Genomic DNA, 22500 nt, shown 5'->3' on the forward strand with positions numbered 1-22500 from the left:
CAGGTTTATCTATATATTTTCGAATCTAAAATTAGGATTTTACCCTGTTTTGATTTCTTGATGATACTGAATTGCTGAAAGATAAGGAAACAGGTAGATTTTTTTTAATGATTTGAAGGAAGTAGAATAAAGAATGAGGTGCAAATATATAATGAATAAAATAATGAAAATATGATTTATTATTATTATTATTATTATTATTATTATTATTATTATTATTATTATTATTATTATTATTATTATTATTATTATTATTATTATTACGTCAACTTAGGATCCAATCCTTCCATCTTCTTTAAAAGAAAAATAATTTAGAAAATTGATAGTTAAGAGAATTTTTACGTCCTCCTTTAAGAACTTAGGGAATACCAATATTATTATTATTATTATTATTACTATCCAAGCTACAACCCTAGTTGGAAAAGCAAGATGCTATAAGCCCAGGGTCTCCAACATGGAAAAATAGCCCAGTGAGGAAAGGAAATAAGGAAATAAATAAATGAAGAGAACAAATTAACAATAAATCATTCTAAAAAAAAGTAACAACGTCAATACTGTTGAATAAATAAGTTATGATTATTTGTATGACAATAACAAATATTTTTTATTTTGGAACAGAGCCCAAGAAAAAGACAACCAGAGGTGCCTCCCGTAAGTCTTCCACGAGTAGTAGTGATTCATCTCCGGATCGCAAAGGCACAAAGGTAATATACAAACGTATTTTATTTTACTTTATTTTGACGGGTGCTTTTCCGGTCCCGTACAGCAGGGGAACCCCACTCAATACAGGACCTCCACTGTCGTTTTACCTTGTTCCTTCAGAGTATTTAACGTGGAGGTGTCGTTTTACCTTGTTTCTTCAGAGTATTTAACGTGGAGGTGTCGTTTTACCTTGTTCCTTCAGAGTATTTAACGTGGAGGTGTCGTTTTACCTTGTTCCTTCAGAGTATTCAACTTTTCACTCCGCTGTTGTCTCACCTTGTTCCTTCAGAGTGTTTAACTTTTCACCTCCACTGTCGTTTTCCTTGTTCGTTCAGAGTATTTAAAGTTTCATATAACGTATTGTTCATTTACTGTTAAATCGTCACTGTTGTATGACTGTTGAAATATGAAAGTCTTCAGTTTTACTTTACTTTGACGGCTGCTTTTCCGGTCCCGTACAGCAGGGGAACCCCCACTTTCTACAGGACCTCCACTGTCGTTTTACCTTGGTCCTTCAGAGTATTTAACGTTTCACCTCCACTGTCGTCTCCCCTGTCGTTTTACCTTGTTCTTTCAGAGTGTTTAACGTTTCGCCTCTCTGTCGTTTTTCCTTGTTCTTTCAGAGTGTTTAACGTTTCACCTCCGCTGTCGTTTCACCTTGTGCTTTCAGAGTGTTTAACGTTTCGCCTCTCTGTCGTTTTTCCTTGTTCTTTCAGAGTGTTTAACGTTTCGCCTCTCTGTCGTTTTTCCTTGTTCTTTCAGAGTGTTTAACGTTTCACCTCCGCTGTCGTTTCACCTTGTGCTTTCAGAGTGTTTAACGTTTCGCCTCTCTGTCGTTTTTCCTTGTTCTTTCAGAGTGTTTAACGTTTCGCCTCTCTGTCGTTTTTCCTTGTTCTTTCAGAGTGTTTAACGTTTCGCCTCTCTGTCGTTTTTCCTTGTTCTTTCAGAGTGTTTAACGTTTCGCCTCTCTGTCGTTTTTCCTTGTTCTTTCAGAGTGTTTAACGTTTCGCCTCTCTGTCGTTTTTCCTTGTTCTTTCAGAGTGTTTAACGTTTCGCCTCTCTGTCGTTTTTCCTTGTTCTTTCAGAGTGTTTAACGTTTCACCTCCGCTGTCGTTTCACCTTGTGCTTTCAGAGTGTTTAACGTTTCGCCTCTCTGTCGTTTTTCCTTGTTCTTTTAGAGTGTTTAACGTTTCGCCTCTCTGTCGTTTTTCCTTGTTCTTTCAGAGTGTTTAACGTTTCGCCTCTCTGTCGTTTTTCCTTGTTCTTTCAGAGTGTTTAACGTTTCGCCTCTCTGTCGTTTTTCCTTGTTCTTTCAGAGTGTTTAACGTTTCGCCTCTCTGTCGTTTTTCCTTGTTCTTTCAGAGTGTTTAACGTTTCGCCTCTCTGTCGTTTTTCCTTGTTCTTTCAGAGTGTTTAACGTTTCACCTCCGCTGTCGTTTCACCTTGTGCTTTCAGAGTGTTTAACGTTTCGCCTCTCTGTCGTTTTTCCTTGTTCTTTCAGAGTGTTTAACGTTTCGCCTCTCTGTCGTTTTTCCTTGTTCTTTCAGAGTGTTTAACGTTTCGCCTCTCTGTCGTTTTTCCTTGTTCTTTCAGAGTGTTTAACGTTTCGCCTCTCTGTCGTTTTTCCTTGTTCTTTCAGAGTGTTTAACGTTTCACCTCCGCTGTCGTTTCACCTTGTGCTTTCAGAGTGTTTAACGTTTCGCCTCTCTGTCGTTTTTCCTTGTTCTTTCAGAGTGTTTAACGTTTCGCCTCTCTGTCGTTTTTCCTTGTTCTTTCAGAGTGTTTAACGTTTCGCCTCTCTGTCGTTTTTCCTTGTTCTTTCAGAGTGTTTAACGTTTCGCCTCTCTGTCGTTTTTCCTTGTTCTTTCAGAGTGTTTAACGTTTCACCTCCGCTGTCGTTTCACCTTGTGCTTTCAGAGTGTTTAACGTTTCGCCTCTCTGTCGTTTTTCCTTGTTCTTTCAGAGTGTTTAACGTTTCGCCTCTCTGTCGTTTTTCCTTGTTCTTTCAGAGTGTTTAACGTTTCGCCTCTCTGTCGTTTTTCCTTGTTCTTTCAGAGTGTTTAACGTTTCGCCTCTCTGTCGTTTTTCCTTGTTCTTTCAGAGTGTTTAACGTTTCACCTCCGCTGTCGTTTCACCTTGTGCTTTCAGAGTGTTTAACGTTTCGCCTCTCTGTCGTTTTTCCTTGTTCTTTTAGAGTGTTTAACGTTTCGCCTCTCTGTCGTTTTTCCTTGTTCTTTCAGAGTGTTTAACGTTTCGCCTCTCTGTCGTTTTTCCTTGTTCTTTCAGAGTGTTTAACGTTTCGCCTCTCTGTCGTTTTTCCTTGTTCTTTCAGAGTGTTTAACGTTTCGCCTCTCTGTCGTTTTTCCTTGTTCTTTCAGAGTGTTTAACGTTTCACCTCCGCTGTCGTTTCACCTTGTGCTTTCAGAGTGTTTAACGTTTCGCCTCTCTGTCGTTTTTCCTTGTTCTTTCAGAGTGTTTAACGTTTCACCTCCGCTGTCGTTTCACCTTGTGCTTTCAGAGTGTTTAACGTTTCGCCTCTCTGTCGTTTTTCCTTGTTCTTTCAGAGTGTTTAACGTTTCGCCTCTCTGTCGTTTTTCCTTGTTCTTTCAGAGTGTTTAACGTTTCGCCTCTCTGTCGTTTTTCCTTGTTCTTTCAGAGTGTTTAACGTTTCGCCTCTCTGTCGTTTTTCCTTGTTCTTTCAGAGTGTTTAACGTTTCACCTCCGCTGTCGTTTCACCTTGTGCTTTCAGAGTGTTTAACGTTTCGCCTCTCTGTCGTTTTTCCTTGTTCTTTCAGAGTGTTTAACGTTTCGCCTCTCTGTCGTTTTTCCTTGTTCTTTCAGAGTGTTTAACGTTTCACCTCCGCTGTCGTTTCACCTTGTGCTTTCAGAGTGTTTAACGTTTCGCCTCTCTGTCGTTTTTCCTTGTTCTTTCAGAGTGTTTAACGTTTCGCCTCTCTGTCGTTTTTCCTTGTTCTTTCAGAGTGTTTAACGTTTCGCCTCTCTGTCGTTTTTCCTTGTTCTTTCAGAGTGTTTAACGTTTCGCCTCTCTGTCGTTTTTCCTTGTTCTTTCAGAGTGTTTAACGTTTCGCCTCTCTGTCGTTTTTCCTTGTTCTTTCAGAGTGTTTAACGTTTCGCCTCTCTGTCGTTTTTCCTTGTTCTTTCAGAGTGTTTAACGTTTCACCTCCGCTGTCGTTTCACCTTGTGCTTTCAGAGTGTTTAACGTTTCGCCTCTCTGTCGTTTTTCCTTGTTCTTTCAGAGTGTTTAACGTTTCGCCTCTCTGTCGTTTTTCCTTGTTCTTTCAGAGTGTTTAACGTTTCGCCTCTCTGTCGTTTTTCCTTGTTCTTTCAGAGTGTTTAACGTTTCGCCTCTCTGTCGTTTTTCCTTGTTCTTTCAGAGTGTTTAACGTTTCACCTCCGCTGTCGTTTCACCTTGTTCTTTCAGAGTGTTTAACGTTTCGCCTCTCTGTCGTTTTTCCTTGTTCTTTCAGAGTGTTTAACGTTTCGCCTCTCTGTCGTTTTTCCTTGTTCTTTCAGAGTGTTTAACGTTTCGCCTCTCTGTCGTTTTTCCTTGTTCTTTCAGAGTGTTTAACGTTTCACCTCCGCTGTCGTTTTACCTTGTTCGTTCAGTGTTTAACGTTTCACCTCCGCTGTCGTTTTACCTTGTTCTTTCAGAGTATTTAACGTTTCATATAACGTATTGTTCATTTACTGTTAAATCGTCACTGTTGTATGACTGTTGAAATATGAAAGTCTTCAGTTTCCTCTTAATAAATTAAATTATAAAGAAAAGCAGCTAATTATGTTTACTGGTATTTAATCAACTAATATTAATTAGCAAAAGATAAAAAATAGTGACCCTGAATAGATTTTTTTTAGGGGGTGGTATCTTTTTGCAAAGCTAATGATCAAGTGGTTTTTTTTCTTTCTTTCTTCTTGTGTGTAAATGGTACAGGTTTTGATTTTGTTCGAAAAGCTTTCAGATGTTTAGAAGAGTAAAATATTTTCAAATCATATTTTAAGTATTGTTTTATTAATCTCATAATTTGGTTGGGGGTAGCCAACAATTAATGTCTGTTTGTTTTAGGATATTCATGAGAAGGTAAAAATAATACTCACTTGTCATTTGACATTCATTTTTTTTTTTAATTAGTGTAAGACAGTAGATTTCTTTTTGGTGCTATTTCTATGCTATCACTGATCGTAGATTGAAAGTAAATTGATAAAAAATATAGGGGATAGAATATGAGAAATTTTATTATTGCCGGTATTCAATTATCATTTGATAAGTAAGGATTTTTCAATGTAGAGTAGTAAAGAAATGGATCAGTTTACTTTAGATTTAAAGGTTAAAGATAATCAAGAACTCGGAAAATAAAATATCAAGATAAAGATATATGAATGTAATGAAGTTCACAATAATCAAATGCAAATAGACAGAAATTGATAAGAAAAGTCAATTTTTTCAGTCAGGGACCAAGACGAAATCCACCGAGAAGACGAAATCGACGAAGGCAGTAGATTTCTTTTTGGTGATATTTCTATGCTATCACTGATCGTAGATTGAAAGTAAACTGATAAAAATATATGGGATAGTATATGAGAAATTTTATTATTGCCGGTTTAGATTATTATTTGATAAGTAAGGATTTTTCAATGTAGAATAGTAAATAAAGATCAGTTTATTTTATATTAATAAAAAACTTAAAGAAAAATCAAGAACTCGGAAAATAAAATATCAGCATGAAAATATATATATCAAAGAAGTTCACAATAATCAAATGCAAATAGACAGAAATTGAAAAGAAAAAACCCTAACCTTTCAGTCAGGGACCAAGACGAAATCCACCGAGAAGACGAAATCGACGGAAAAGGCGAAGTCCAGCAGGAGTGGACTGATGGACAAGATCAAGTCCAAGACGGTAGGAACCAAGTCCTCCGACTCGGAGTCCGACGAGGAGGAGATCATCGAGGAAGTCCACAAGACCATGAACGAGTATAGGAAGAAGCACGGCGTGAAGCCACTCAAACTCAGCAAAGAGGTACGTCTGGGGTGATGTCTTCATTTTGATGCGAGGAGGTTTAATTAGTGTATTGATGAGTCTTTTCTTATATATATATATATATATATATATATATATATATATATATATATATATATATATATATATATATATATATATGTGTGTGTGTGTGTGTGTATATATATATATATATATATATATATATATATATATATATATGTATATATATATATATATATATATATATATATATATATATATATATATATATATATGTATGTATGTATATGTATGTATATATGTATATATATATATATATATATATATATATATATATATACATATATATATATATATATATATATATATATATATATATGTATACATATATATATATATATATATATATATATATATGTATATATATATATATATATATATATGTATATATATATATATATATATATATATATATATATATATATATATATATATATATATATATATAATGTAATCCTTGAATTAAGGTTGCAACAGTGATGAGTATGATGATGATGATGATGATGATTAGAAAGTTGTCGTTCATCTGATGTGTCTTAAGGTCATATTGATTTTATATTTTTTTTATGTTTTATGAAATAGAATTTTTCAAATTAGAACCGAATTTTTTTTTAGATTCGTCTATTTATGTACAACACGGCCTCTTATTCTTGACTTTGGTTCCAACCATGATGATGATGATGATGATTATTATTATTATTATTATTATTATTATTATTATTATTATTATTATTATTAGAAAGCTTTCGGTAGTCTGAGGAGTCTTTGTTTAACGTCCTTTTGATTGACGTTATTATTCGTATATTTGATAGAATTTAATTTTTAAAATAAAAACCAAACCATTTTTTAAGATTGTCTTACCTCTTATTCCTTGACTTCTGGTTGCAACAATGATAACTGTGATGTTGATGGTGATGATTATCATTATGAAGTGGTAGTCTTTATTTAGTGCCATATAGATTTGACGTTATAATTCGTGTATTAGATAAAATATATATCGTTTTCCTAAATACCTGGTTATGATAACCTATATCTAATCTAATTTTGATATAAATATCGGTAAAGTACTTTATATTAGTATTTCTTCATTCGGATGTTCATAAAAATGCTAATTGAATTTCTCAAATAAAAGGAATAGATTTTTTTTAAACAAATTCGTTTATCGAAATACAACGTTCAACTCTTAAGACTAAATCTTATCACGCAATTTATCCTAGTTTGAAGAATTTATTTATTACACGTAAAGTTAAATCTATTTTCCTTTCCCGGAAGAATTTATTTATTACACGTAAAGTGAAATCTATTTTCCTTTCATGGCATCTTACAGGAGTGAGAACATATTTGCCATTAGCTTTTAAAAAAGATAATCTTTATAAAACTACTCGAAGAATCGCATCCACTCAGTATCTTTCATCACCCCTCTGTCCTTACTTGATATTCCCAAGGTGCATTCATCTGTCAGATCTTGACACATGCGTCGTAAAATCTGTCTAAAGGGATTGATCAAGTTCGCGATGGGAGTTCAGGGGTGTGCCATACTGTTGATGAAATACTGTACAGTATTTACCCCGCATATTACTCACAGGAAATATTGATTGAAGTATGACCTACATACCGCTTTTAATTGATCAAGGTGGAGTGCATGGGGTTTGGGGGACATTTCTTCATAAGCGGGTGGTTAGTCATGAGTAGGTTCATTCTCTCTCTCTCTCTCTCTCTCTCTCTCTCTCTCTCTCTCTCTCTCTCTCTCAATTCTATTCTAGTCTCCCCACTACATTTTTCAAGCTAATATACCGGTACTTAGTGTAAAAATTAAATTCTCTCTCTCTCTCTCTCTCTCTCTCTCTCTCTCTCTCTCTCTCTCCTCTCTCTCTCTCTCTCTCTCTCTCTCTCTCTCTCTCAATTAAGTCTAGTCTCAGTTTATTCGTGTCTCTCAACTATATTCTACTCTCTCTCTCTCTCTCTCTCTCTCTCTCTCTCTCTCTCTCTCTCTCTCTCTCTCTCTCTCTCAATTAAGTCTAGTCTCAGTTTATTCGTGTCTCTCAACTCTATTCTACTCTCTCTCTCTCTCTCTCTCTCTCTCTCTCTCTCTCTCTCTCTCTCTCTCTCTCTCTCAATTAATTCATCAATTCTATTCGTCTCTCTCTCTCTCTCTCTCTCTCTCTCTCTCTCTCTCTCTCTCTCTCTCAATTAAGTCTAGTCTCTCAGTTTATTCGTGTTTCTCAATTCTATTCTAGTCTCATTTCTATTCGACTCTCTCTCTCTCTCTCTCTCTCTCTCTCTCTCTCTCTCTCTCTCTCTCTCTCTCTCTCTGTCTCTCAATTAATTCTTCTCAATTCTATTGTAGTCTTTCTCTCAATTTATTGGTGTTTCAATTCTATTCGTTGGTGTTTCAATTCTATTCGTCTCTCTCTCTCTCTCTCTCTCTCTCTCTCTCTCTCTCTCTCTCTCTCTCTCTCTCACCACATCTATTATGAATGGCGTCTACGACTCCTTTAAGGGAAATGTAACTTGTTAGGTAGCAATGGCAGTAATAAAAGGGTTGCTCGTTCATGGCACGACCTGTCCGTGTCTTAATGTTTATAACGAAGGCTTTCTAGTTCATGGCAAAGGTTGACTATTCTTAATATCTGTCCTTCGCACTTCAAGATTTAAAACCTTAATGCTTGTGCATTTTGAACACCTTGTTTTTTCTTTTACATTTTACTCGCTGCCAAATATTTTATCCTGTATATAATTTGATTTTGGTTTCGTTTTTATCTTTTTTTGAAAGTTAAAAGTTTTTTTTTTTTATATGGGCAGATATTTTGGTACATTGGTCTGGTTACAATATTTTTTTAATATTTTTTTAATAAGATTTAGGCTGTTTTATCTTTTAATAACATAAAATTCATCTTATACGGAACACATTCATAAAGGTTTAAAGGCCGCTCATGAATGGCAGAGGCAAGGGACAGTGACATTGCCCTATCAAGCAGGACAATGCCCTAGAGATTGACCATATATCATATGATCAGCTCCCAAGACCCCTCTCCACCCAAACTAGGACCATGGAGGGCCACGCAATGGCTGCTGATGACTAAACAGATAGACTTTTAGGCTCCCCCTAACACCACCCCCCCCCCCACCTTAGCTCACAAGGATGGTAAGGTTGCAGACATGATGACTAAACAGATAGACTTTTAGGCTCCCCCCCCCCACTATAGCTCACAAGGATGGTAAGGTTGCAGACACGATGACTAAACAGATAGACTTTTAGGCTCCCCCCCCCCACTATAGCTCACAAGGATGGTAAGGTTGCAGACACTTATGGTACTAACGAGACGAGCGGGACTCGAACCCCCGACTGGCAAACACCCGGCAGAGACTACCAATCAGGCCACAAAACCCTATAGGCATGAATTGTGGGATTATCATCTGAGTGATATCAAGTTAATGATTAATTATTTTTTTATTGTTTGGTTATTAATCGCCTACTTATCAAATCGATTTTTTTATAGAATATGAAGGTCGGTGAGAATCATATAAATAAAAAAAAAAAAAAAAAAAAAGAGAGAGAAAAGGCATAAATTGTGGGATCTTTGTGAGTGATATCAAGTTAATGATTAATAATTTTTTATTGTTTGGTTGTTATTAATAGCCTACTTAAGTCGATTTTTCTATAGAATATGAAGGTCGGTGAGAATCATATTAATAAAAAAAAGAGAGAAAAAGCATGAATTGTGGGATCTTTGTGAGTGATATGAAGTTAATGATTATTTTTTATTGTTTGGTTATTAATAGCCTACTTATCAAGTCGATTTATTTTATAGAATATGAAGGTCGGTGAGAATCATATAAATAAAAAAAAAAAAATAAAAATAAAGAGAAAAAAGGCATGAATTGTGAGATTTATTTCTGAGTGATATGAAGTTAATGATTATTTTTTATTGTTTGGTTGTTATTAACAGCTTACTTATCAAGTGAATTTTTGCTTTTATAGAATATGAAGGTCGGTGAGAATCATATATTAAAAAAAAAAAAAAAAAAAAAAAAAAAACCACGGTCTTTAAAAAAAAAAAAAAACACGTAGTCTTAAAAAAAAGAAAAAAAAAAAACACGTAGTCCACCACGTTTCGTGTTTGTAATGGACGTCATTTAATGTTTCCTCGACATGAAGTCTACTTTTCATGAGTATAGTCACGTTAATAAACATGAGTGAATTTAGTGAATTTGCTTCATTTGCTGGAAAAAAAGAGGTATTCAGTAACTACCTTTTGTACCTATTTGAGATTTAATCGAAATTAGTCGTGGGGAAATAGAAGGAAAAGTAAATATTGTTTGTTTACGTGTGAGAAATCGATATTGGAAACAATCTTTAATTACTATATATTTAACCAAAAATATTTAAATTAATTTATTATCTATATACTGCTTAAATATTTATATTCCTCGACACCAGAGTAGGCTATTTATCTGAACAATAATTATGATATCTAAGAAAGAAGGGCGTAAGTCATTTTTTCTTTTTTCTTTTTTTGCAATTGCACGATTCATGTGATTTACGTTCCATAACATTGGAATGCGTAAACTGAGCCAATATAGAAATAATTGCTAGTGAAAGAATTTGCCCGCTTTTAATTTTTTTTTTTTTTTTTTTTTTTTTTTTTTTTTTTTTTTTTTTTTTTTTTTTTTTTTTTTAGAAATAAATTCATGAGTAAAATTCCATTTAGGAGACAAATATTTTATAGGAGAACAGCAAACGGCAAAGCGTTTAGAATAAACATTTCAAGTTGGAATGAAATTCTGTAACATCGTATTTATTCTATTGTTAATGTCTTAAGGGTAAAGGCTGTTTCAATGAGCTATGACAAGTCATGTCTCAAGGACTCTTTACGTCTACGATATTTTTATTGTTGTTGAAAATATCATCATTATTGTTGTTGCTGTTGTAGACTTTATTTATTGTAACGGCTTTATTGATATAACCACCATTATTTAACCCTTTTACCCACAGGTTATTTGGAAATTTCCAACCCTTACCCCCATGGGGTTATTTTTTCCCAGCACATTTTGCAGTATATTTTTTTTAAATTGCTCTAACAGCGTTAATTTTTGTCATAGAGAGGTCAGGTTGGTTGCATTCTCTTGGAAAATGCCTGAATTTTCTCAAAAAACTATCAAAAATATGAATGAAATATTTTTTATAGCATTTTTTTTTGCAAGGACGTACCGGTACGTCCATGGGGGTAAAGGGATGAGTTTTGTGAAACGTACCAGTACGTCCTTTTGGGGTAAAAGGGTTAAAATGATTTCATAGAACTATCAAAAGTTCTTGAATGGATTCAAGGAGCCAATCGTCAATTTCTTAGAATATATCAGATCAAGACATCAATTATCATGCATTAGTCTCTCTGCTTATATGTGGTGTGTCCTAAAGCCAGGGTCGGTAAGCGAAAGAATATAATCGAATAATGTGTTTAGAAAAGAAGGATGATTAAGATATAGGAATTTTTCAAGAATTCCTCTGCCATTTTTAAATTTCACTTTTAAATAAGGACTTCGTGTAAAATTCTCCTCTCTTTCGAGTAGACGTTTAAATTTATGGGCTGCGTCCAGCCATTTCTTCTTATTTTTGTTGGCAAAACATTTTCGTATTTTCTCTTTTTAGTGCCAAGAAATGATTTTGTAATGCCAGGTTATATATATATATATATATATATATATATATATATATATATATATATATATATATATATATATGCATATGTATATGTATATATATATATATATATATATATATATATATATATATATATATATATATGCATATGTATATGTATATATATATATATATATATATATATATATATATATATATATATATATATATATATATATATGCATATATACAGTATATATATATATATATATATATATATATATATATATATATATATATACATATATATATATAAAGTATATATATATATAAAAAGTATATATATATATAAAGTATATATATATATATATATATATATATATATATATATATATATATATATATATATATATATATATTTATATATATATATTTATATATATACTGTATATATGTGTATGTATGTATATTTATATACAGTATATATATATATATATATATATATATATATATATATATATATATAAAGTATATGTATATATATATATATATATATATATATATATATATATATATATATACATATATATAGTTAGTTATTCTACCAGTAGGCATTATTACGATATTAACCGATATCATCCAACGCATTAAGATTATTCGAAAAAAACTAATCAGTATTTTAATAGTTTTCTACGCATATCATAAGTAGGATCCATTGACACATTGAAATGATTACCCAGAGAGCGTACATGCGGGCGCGCATTAACGATGCTTAATAAAGGTTATGGCAAGGCGAGATGAGGGTCAACGTTAATTGATCGGGGAAAGCTGCATATTAAGTTGTACCGGCTGTCAAACTTAAGCCAGAACTCAGTACATTATTTCTATGTTTGTTTTCGATTCCCTCAGTAGATGTACACATGTTACAATAGTTTGTAGTTTTATATATTTAATCCTCAGCCAAACAGTTATTATTATTATTATTATTATTATTATTATTATTATTATTATTATTATTATTATCGTATTGTTATTATTATTATTTTATTATTATCGTATTGTTATTTTATTATTTTATCATTATCTTATTATTTTTTTATATTATTTTATTATTTCATTATCTCTATTATTATCTTATTATTTTTTTATATTATTTTATTATTTCATTATCTCTATTATTATCTTATTATTTTTTTATATTATTTTATTATTTCATTATCTCTATTATTATTTTTATTATTATCATTATCATCATCATCATCAGCATCCAAGCTACAACCCTAGTAGGCAAAGCAAGATGCTATAAGCCCAATGGCTCCAACAGGGTAAAATAGGTTAAATTTAATAACCTTGATTAGTCATTTATTATATAAGATTTTTATTTTTTAATGTTTCTTTTCCTTTTTTAACCTTCAGTTTTTCTACATTGAGATAAGAGCTTGTTTCTTGTTATCTATGAATTTATGTTAATTGATGTGATTTTAGATATATGATATGAGTGTTGGATTAGAAATTACTTAGACTTTCTTTGTGTTTTCATGTATCATCATCCATTTTGTTAAATTTTCAGTGGAAAGTCAAGTTATAGACATTATTCTTAGTTATCAAGAAGAAATAGGAAATATAAATTATGATGTGAAAGTAACAGATGGCTAGGAAATGTTAATTTTCTGTAATAGAAAAAGGGTGTGTTATATCTTCTGTCTACTTTATTGAATTTTACTTGCCTTTCCAAAACTATTTATATTTTGTTACCTGTACTTCTTCTAAGCCACAAAATAACGTATGTGTACTTTTGGTTAATGAGCATTTTTCACCAAAAAAAAAAAAAAAAAAAAAAAAAAAAAAAAAAAAAAAAAAAAAAAAAAAAAAAAATGAATAATCATTTTGTCTTTTGACGTCTCATTCTGATAATATATGCCTCAATTTACTGCTATTTAAGTCGTTCCCTATCATACTGTACGTAATAGCCTTGAAATTTGCATTTGCGAAATTTAGATATATTTTAGTAACCTACTAAGCAAGATTATGCAAAATAAATTGATAAATTGTTTCGGTTATTATCTAAAGGGTTTCACATTTATAATAAATCCAGATTGGAAGAAATGATTATATTCGGCTATTATCAAACTAAAGGATTTAATATGTATAATATGCATAATAAATCCAGATTGGAAGAAATTATTATATTCGGTTAATATCAAACTAAAGGATTTAATATGTATAATAAGCATAATAAATCCAGATTGGAAGAAATGGTTATATTCGGTTTTAATCAAACTAAAGGATTTAATATGTATAGGTATAATAAGTATAATAAATCAAAGAAATTATATTCGGTTATTATCAAACTAAAGGATTTAATATGTATAATAAGCATGATAAATCCAGATTGGAAGAAATGGTTATATTCGGTTAATATCAAACTAAAGGATTTAATATGTATAATAAGCATAATAAATCTAGATTGGAAGAAATTATTTATAATTGGTTATTATCAAACTAAAGGATTTAATATGTATAATATGCATAATAAATCCAGATTGGAAGAAATGGTTATATTCGATTATTATCAAACTAAAGGATTTAATATGTATAATAAGTATAATAAATCCAGATTGGAAGAAATGGTTATATTCGATTATTATCAAACTAAAGGATTTAATTTGTATAATAAGCATAATAAATCCAGATTGGAAGAAATGATTATATTCGGTTAATATCAAACTAAAGGATTTAATATGTATAATAAGCATAATAAATCCAGATTGGAAGAAATTATTATATTCGGTTAATATCAAACTAAAGGATTTAATTTGTATAATATGCATAATAAATCCAGATTGGAAGAAATGGTTATATTCGGTTTTAATCAAACTAAAGGATTTAATATGTATAATAAGTATAATAAATCAAAGAAATTATATTCGGTTATTATCAAACTAAAGGATTTAATATGTATAATAAGCATGATAAATCCAGATTGGAAGAAATTGTTATATTCGGTTTTAATCAAACCAAAGGATTTAACATGTATAAATTAAGATTGGAATAAGATATTTTTTATTTCAATAATGATCCATCATAAGACAAAATCTACCAGAATCAGAAATGTGACGTCACAGTGCAAGGGGTCTCTTATCGTTGCTGTTTATTACAACTACTTTCCAAACAAGGAAAGTAGTATAGGAAGCCTTGTAATACTCAAGAATTGCCTATCTTTTTTTCCCCCTTTTTATTCAGGTCGGGGAGCCGGTAAGACGCAGCGAGTAGGAAGTCTGTTTGTTTTTTGTTTTACTTAATTCTAAGTGCCATTAATTTGCCTATTAACAATCTCTCAGGGACTGCTGGTGGTGGTGTTGTGGATTGCTTAGCCTAAGCCAGTAGTATTCATCTTTATTAAATCTGTTTTTTTTTTTTTTTTTTTTTTTTTTTTTTTTTTTTTTTTTTTTTTTTTTTGATGTGGTGATTGTCTATCGGATGGGCATAGTAATATATAGTTGAAATGCATCAACATTGTTTTTTTCATAACATATTAAATGGACCTGTTTGCATGTGCTCATACAAGCATAAATACATATATTTTGAACGTTTACATTTCATACTGTACTTCCTATTTAAGGAGTTGCAAACCTTATTGGTTTAGTATGCATATTCAGTATATATATATATATATATATATATATATATATATATATATATATATATATATATATATATATATATGTATATATATATATTATATATATATATGTATATATATATATATATATATTATAGTGTATATATGTTATATATATATATATATATATATATATATATATATATATATATATATATATATATATATATATATGTGCATATATATATATGTGCATATATATATATGTGCATATATATATATATATATATGTGCATATATATATATATATATATATATATATATATATATATATATATATATATATATATACTGTGTATATATATATATATATATATATATATATATATATATATATATATATATATATATTATATATAGAGTGTATATATATTATATATATGCATATATATATATATATATATATATATATATATATATATATATATATATATATATAAATGATTAGTTTATTATCCATATGTTTCCGTCATTATACATTTAAGTGGAACATTTAATCCTTGCCTGTCGATGTACGTGAATAAGCAACTTTCTCCTTTATGAAGACAAGGTCTAAGAATGAAATTCCTATACTCTCCTGATGCATGCTTGTCACCTTGAACGTATTCCTCTTGCACGAAAATATCTTCCCTTTTATAAACCGAGAGAAGAGAAGGTCTCGTATTTTTTTTCTCTCCTTCTTAAAGTATAATAGCGAGGTCTGACCGTGATTAAGTGGCAGGTTGTCCTCAGTGGATTTAATTGACTATAATTTGTTCATAGCGGTATTTATATTCCAGCAATTTTCAGTCTATAAAGTAGATATTTTCTTGCGGCGACAGCGGTGTTTAGAGACGCTGGAAGGAATCTGTAAATAAATCGCTTCCAGGTTTTTGTTCATAGCGGTGTTTATTTTCCAGCAATTTTCAGTCTATAAAGTAGATATTTTCTTGCGGTGACAGTTGTGATTAGAAACGCTGGAAGGAATCTGTAAATAAATCGCTTCCAGGTTTTTGTTCATAGCGGTGTTTATTTTCCAGCAATTTTCAGTCTATAAAGTAGATATTTTCTTGCGGTGACAGTTGTGATTAGAAACGCTGGAAGGAATCTGTAAATAAATCGCTTCCAGGTTTTTGTTCATAGCGATGTTTATTTTCCAGCAATTTTCAGTCTATAAAGTAGATATTTTCTTGCGGTGACAGTTGTGATTAGAAACGCTGGAAGGAATCTGTAAATAAATCGCTTCCAGGTTTTTGTTCATAGCGATGTTTATTTTCCAGCAATTTTCAGTCTATAAAGTAGATATTTTCTTGCGGTGACAGTTGTGATTAGAAACGCTGGAAGGAATCTGTAAATAAATCGCTTCCAGGTTTTTGTTCATAGCGGTGTTTATTTTCCAGCAATTTTCAGTCTATAAAGTAGATATTTTCTTGCGGTGACAGTTGTGATTAGAAACGCTGGAAAGAATCTGTAAATAAATCGCTTCCAGGTTTTTGTTCATAGCGGTGTTTATTTTCCAGCAATTTTCAGTCTATAAAGTAGATATTTTCTTGCGGCGACAGCGATGTTTAGAAACGCTGGAAAGAATCTGTAAATAAATTGCTTCCAGGTTTTTGTTCATAGCGGTGTTTATTTTCCAGCAATTTTCAGTCTATAAAGTAGATATTTTCTTGCGGCGACAGCGATGTTTAGAAACGCTGGAAGGAATCTGTAAATAAATCGCTTCCAGGTTTTTGTTCATAGCGGTATTTATATTCCAGCAATTTTCAGTCTATAAAGTAGATATTTTCTTGCGGCGACATCTGTGTTTAGAAACGCTGGAAGGAATCTGTAAATAAATCGCTTCCAGGTTTTTGTTCATAGCGGTATTTATATTCCAGCAATTTTCAGTCTATAAAGTAGATATTTTCTTGCGGCGACATCTGTGTTTAGAAACGCTGGAAGGAATCTGTAAATAAATCGCTTCCAGGTTTTTGTTCATAGCGGTATTTATATTCCAGCAATTTTCAGTCTATAAAGTAGATATTTTCTTGTGGCGACAGTTGTGTTTAGAAACGCTGGAAGGAATCTGTAAATAAATCGCTTCCAGGTTTTTGTTCATAGCGGTGTTTATTTTCCAGCAATTTTCAGTCTATAAAGTAGATATTTTCTTGTGGCGACAGTTGTGTTTAGAAACGCTGGAAAGAATCTGTAAATAAATCGCTTCCAGGTTTTTGTTCATAGCGGTGTTTATTTTCCAGCAATTTTCAGTCTATAAAGTAGATATTTTCTTGCGGCGACATCTGTGTTTAGAAACGCTGGAAGGAATCTGTAAATAAATCGCTTCCAGGTTTTTGTTCATAGCGGTGTTTATTTTCCAGCAATTTTCAGTCTATAAAGTAGATATTTTCTTGTGGCGACAGTTGTGTTTAGAAACGCTGGAAGGAATCTGTAAATAAATCGCTTCCAGGTTTTTGTTCATAGCGGTGTTTATTTTCCAGCAATTCTCAGTCTATAAAGTAGATATTTTTCTTGTGGCGACAGTTGTGTTTAGAAACGCTGGAAGGAATCTGTAAATAAATCGCTTCCAGGTTTTTGTTCATAGCGGTGTTTATTTTCCAGCAATTCTCAGTCTATAAAGTAGATATTTTTCTTGCGGTGACAGCGGTGTTTAGAAACGCTGGAAGGAATCTGTAAATAAATCGCTTCCAGGTTTTTGTTCATAGCGGTGTTTATATTCCAGCAATTTTCAGTCTATATAGTAGATATTTTCTTGCGGCGACAGCGGTGTTTAGAAACCCTGGAAGGAATCTGTAAATAAATCGCTTCCAGGTTTTTGTTCATAGCGGTGTTTATTTTCCAGCAATTTTCAGTCTATAAAGTAGATATTTTCTTGCGGCGACATCTGTGTTTAGAAACGCTGGAAGGAATCTGTAAATAAATCGCTTCCAGGTTTTTGTTCATAGCGATGTTTATTTTCCAGCAATTCTCAGTCTATAAAGTAGATATTTTCTTGCGGCGACATCTGTGTTTAGAAACGCTGGAAAGAATCTGTAAATAAATCGCTTCCAGGTTTTTGTTCATAGCGGTATTTATTTTCCAGCAATTTTCAGTCTATAAAGTAGATATTTTCTTGCGGCGACATCTGTGTTTAGAAACGCTGGAAGGAATCTGTAAATAAATCGCTTCCAGGTTTTTGTTCATAGCGGTGTTTATTTTCCAGCAATTTTCAGTCTATAAAGTAGATATTTTCTTGCGGCGACATCTGTGTTTAGAAACGCTGGAAAGAATCTGTAAATAAATCGCTTCCAGGTTTTTGTTCATAGCGATGTTTATTTTCCAGCAATTCTCAGTCTATAAAGTAGATATTTTCTTGCGGCGACATCTGTGTTTAGAAACGCTGGAAAGAATCTGTAAATAAATCGCTTCCAGGTTTTTGTTCATAGCGGTATTTATTTTCCAGCAATTTTCAGTCTATAAAGTAGATATTTTCTTGCGGCGACATCTGTGTTTAGAAACGCTGGAAGGAATCTGTAAATAAATCGCTTCCAGGTTTTTGTTCATAGCGGTGTTTATTTTCCAGCAATTTTCAGTCTATAAAGTAGATATTTTCTTGCGGCGACATCTGTGTTTAGAAACCCTGGAAGGAATCTGTAAATAAATCGCTTCCAGGTTTTTGTTCATAGCGGTGTTTATTTTCCAGCAATTTTCAGTCTATAAAGTAGATATTTTTCTTGCGGCGACAGCGGTCTTTAGAAACGCTGGAAAGAATCTGTAAATAAATCGCTTCCAGGTTTTTGTTCATAGCGGTGTTTATTTTCCAGCAATTTTCAGTCTATAAAGTAGATATTTTTCTTGTGGCGACAGTTGTGTTTAGAAACGCTGGAAGGAATCTGTAAATAAATCGCTTCCAGGTTTTTGTTCATAGCGGTGTTTATTTTCCAGCAATTCTCAGTCTATAAAGTAGATATTTTTCTTGTGGCGACAGTTGTGTTTAGAAACGCTGGAAGGAATCTGTAAATAAATCGCTTCCAGGTTTTTGTTCATAGCGGTGTTTATTTTCCAGCAATTTTCAGTCTATAAAGTAGATATTTTTCTTGTGGCGACAGTTGTGTTTAGAAACGCTGGAAGGAATCTGTAAATAAATCGCTTCCAGGTTTTTGTTCATAGCGGTGTTTATTTTCCAGCAATTCTCAGTCTATAAAGTAGATATTTTTCTTGTGGCGACAGTTGTGTTTAGAAACGCTGGAAGGAATCTGTAAATAAATCGCTTCCAGGTTTTTGTTCATAGCGGTGTTTATTTTCCAGCAATTCTCAGTCTATAAAGTAGATATTTTTCTTGCGGTGACAGCGGTGTTTAGAAACGCTGGAAGGAATCTGTAAATAAATCGCTTCCAGGTTTTTGTTCATAGCGGTGTTTATATTCCAGCAATTTTCAGTCTATATAGTAGATATTTTCTTGCGGCGACAGCGGTGTTTAGAAACCCTGGAAGGAATCTGTAAATAAATCGCTTCCAGGTTTTTGTTCATAGCGGTGTTTATTTTCCAGCAATTTTCAGTCTATAAAGTAGATATTTTTCTTGCGGCGACAGCGGTCTTTAGAAACGCTGGAAAGAATCTGTAAATAAATCGCTTCCAGGTTTTTGTTCATAGCGGTGTTTATTTTCCAGCAATTCTCAGTCTATAAAGTAGATATTTTTCTTGCGGTGACAGCGGTGTTTAGAAACGCTGGAAGGAATCTGTAAATAAATCGCTTCCAGGTTTTTGTTCATAGCGGTGTTTATATTCCAGCAATTTTCAGTCTATATAGTAGATATTTTCTTGCGGCGACAGCGGTGTTTAGAAACCCTGGAAGGAATCTGTAAATAAATCGCTTCCAGGTTTTTGTTCATAGCGGTGTTTATTTTCCAGCAATTTTCAGTCTATAAAGTAGATATTTTCTTGCGGCGACATCTGTGTTTAGAAACGCTGGAAGGAATCTGTAAATAAATCGCTTCCAGGTTTTTGTTCATAGCGATGTTTATTTTCCAGCAATTCTCAGTCTATAAAGTAGATATTTTCTTGCGGCGACATCTGTGTTTAGAAACGCTGGAAAGAATCTGTAAATAAATCGCTTCCAGGTTTTTGTTCATAGCGGTATTTATTTTCCAGCAATTTTCAGTCTATAAAGTAGATATTTTCTTGCGGCGACATCTGTGTTTAGAAACCCTGGAAGGAATCTGTAAATAAATCGCTTCCAGGTTTTTGTTCATAGCGATGTTTATTTTCCAGCAATTTTCAGTCTATAAAGTAGATATTTTCTTGCGGCGAGAGTTGTGTTTAGAAACGCTGGAAGGAATCTGTAAATAAATCGCTTCCAGGTTTTTGTTCATAGCGATATTTATTTTCCAGCAATTTTCAGTCTATAAAGTAGATATTTTCTTGCGGCGACATCTGTGTTTAGAAACCCTGGAAGGAATCTGTAAATAAATCGCTTCCAGGTTTTTGTTCATAGCGATGTTTATTTTCCAGCAATTTTCAGTCTATAAAGTAGATATTTTCTTGCGGCGACATCTGTGTTTAGAAACCCTGGAAGGAATCTGTAAATAAATCGCTTCCAGGTTTTTGTTCATAGCGATATTTATTTTCCAGCAATTTTCAGTCTATAAAGTAGATATTTTCTTGCGGCGACATCTGTGTTTAGAAACCCTGGAAGGAATCTGTAAATAAATCGCTTCCAGGTTTTTGTTCATAGCGATGTTTATTTTCCAGCAATTTTCAGTCTATAAAGTAGATGTTTTTCTTGTGGCGACAGCGGTGTTTAGAGACGCTGGAAGGAATCTGTAAATAAATCGCTTCCAGGTTTTTGTTCATAGCGATATTTATTTTCCAGCAATTTTCAGTCTATAAAGTAGATATTTTCTTGCGGCGACATCTGTGTTTAGAAACCCTGGAAGGAATCTGTAAATAAATCGCTTCCAGGTTTTTGTTCATAGCGATGTTTATTTTCCAGCAATTTTCAGTCTATAAAGTAGATATTTTCTTGCGGCGACATCTGTGTTTAGAAACCCTGGAAGGAATCTGTAAATAAATCGCTTCCAGGTTTTTGTTCATAGCGATGTTTATTTTCCAGCAATTTTCAGTCTATAAAGTAGATATTTTCTTGCGGCGACATCTGTGTTTAGAAACCCTGGAAGGAATCTGTAAATAAATCGCTTCCAGGTTTTTGTTCATAGCGATGTTTATTTTCCAGCAATTTTCAGTCTATAAAGTAGATATTTTCTTGCGGCGACATCTGTGTTTAGAAACGCTGGAAGGAATCTGTAAATAAATCGCTTCCAGGTTTTTGTTCATAGCGATGTTTATTTTCCAGCAATTTTCAGTCTATAAAGTAGATATTTTCTTGCGGTGACAGTTGTGATTAGAAACGCTGGAAGGAATCTGTAAATAAATCGCTTCCAGGTTTTTGTTCATAGCGGTGTTTATTTTCCAGCAATTTTCAGTCTATAAAGTAGATATTTTCTTGCGGTGACAGTTGTGATTAGAAACGCTGGAAAGAATCTGTAAATAAATCGCTTCCAGGTTTTTGTTCATAGCGGTGTTTATTTTCCAGCAATTTTCAGTCTATAAAGTAGATATTTTCTTGCGGTGACAGTTGTGATTAGAAACGCTGGAAGGAATCTGTAAATAAATCGCTTCCAGGTTTTTGTTCATAGCGGTATTTATATTCCAGCAATTTTCAGTCTATATAGTAGATATTTTCTTGCGGCGACAGCGGTGTTTAGAAACCCTGGAAGGAATCTGTAAATAAATCGCTTCCAGGTTTTTGTTCATAGCGGTGTTTATTTTCCAGCAATTTTCAGTCTATAAAGTAGATATTTTCTTGCGGCGACATCTGTGTTTCGAAACGCTGGAAAGAATCTGTAAATAAATCGCTTCCAGGTTTTTGTTCATAGCGGTGTTTATTTTCCAGCAATTTTCAGTCTATAAAGTAGATATTTTCTTGCGGCGACAGCGGTGTTTAGAAAGGCTGGACAGAATCTGTAAATAAATCGCTTCCAGGTTTTTGTTCATAGCGGTGTTTATTTTCCAGCAATTTTCAGTCTATAAAGTAGATATTTTCTTGCGGCGACAGCCATGTTTAGAGACGCTGGAAAGAATCTGTAAATAAATCGCTTCCAGGTTTTTGTTCATAGCGATGTTTATTTTCCAGCAATTTTCAGTCTATAAAGTAGATATTTTCCTGCGGCGACATCTGTGTTTAGAAACGCTGGACAGAATCTGTAAATAAATCGCTTCCAGGTTTTTGTTCATAGCGATGTTTATTTTCCAGCAATTTTCAGTCTATAAAGTAGATATTTTCCTGCGGCGACATCTGTGTTTAGAAACGCTGGACAGAATCTGTAAATAAATCGCTTCCAGGTTTTTGTTCATAGCGGTGTTTATTTTCCAGCAAT

General features: G+C 32.5%; 1 protein-coding gene across 5 annotated transcripts in view; it reads left to right on the forward strand.

Moving 5' to 3' along the window:
• LOC137657757 (uncharacterized) overlaps positions 1 to 22500 on the forward strand; it is a 196870-nt gene that overhangs the window by 138630 nt on the left and 35740 nt on the right. For 3 of the 5 annotated variants that reach the window (XM_068392251.1, XM_068392240.1, XM_068392267.1), the window contains one exon: positions 5526 to 5741. In XM_068392251.1, the coding sequence (XP_068248352.1) occupies positions 5526 to 5741 (216 nt within the window). Of the gene's footprint in view, positions 1 to 618; positions 705 to 5525; positions 5742 to 22500 lie in introns of all 5 variants that reach the window. The other 2 variants (XM_068392258.1, XM_068392276.1) reach the window with 1 other exon arrangement.

The sequence above is a fragment of the Palaemon carinicauda genome, chromosome 1 (assembly GCF_036898095.1).
Source record: "Palaemon carinicauda isolate YSFRI2023 chromosome 1, ASM3689809v2, whole genome shotgun sequence".
Classification (NCBI taxonomy): domain Eukaryota; kingdom Metazoa; phylum Arthropoda; class Malacostraca; order Decapoda; family Palaemonidae; genus Palaemon; species Palaemon carinicauda.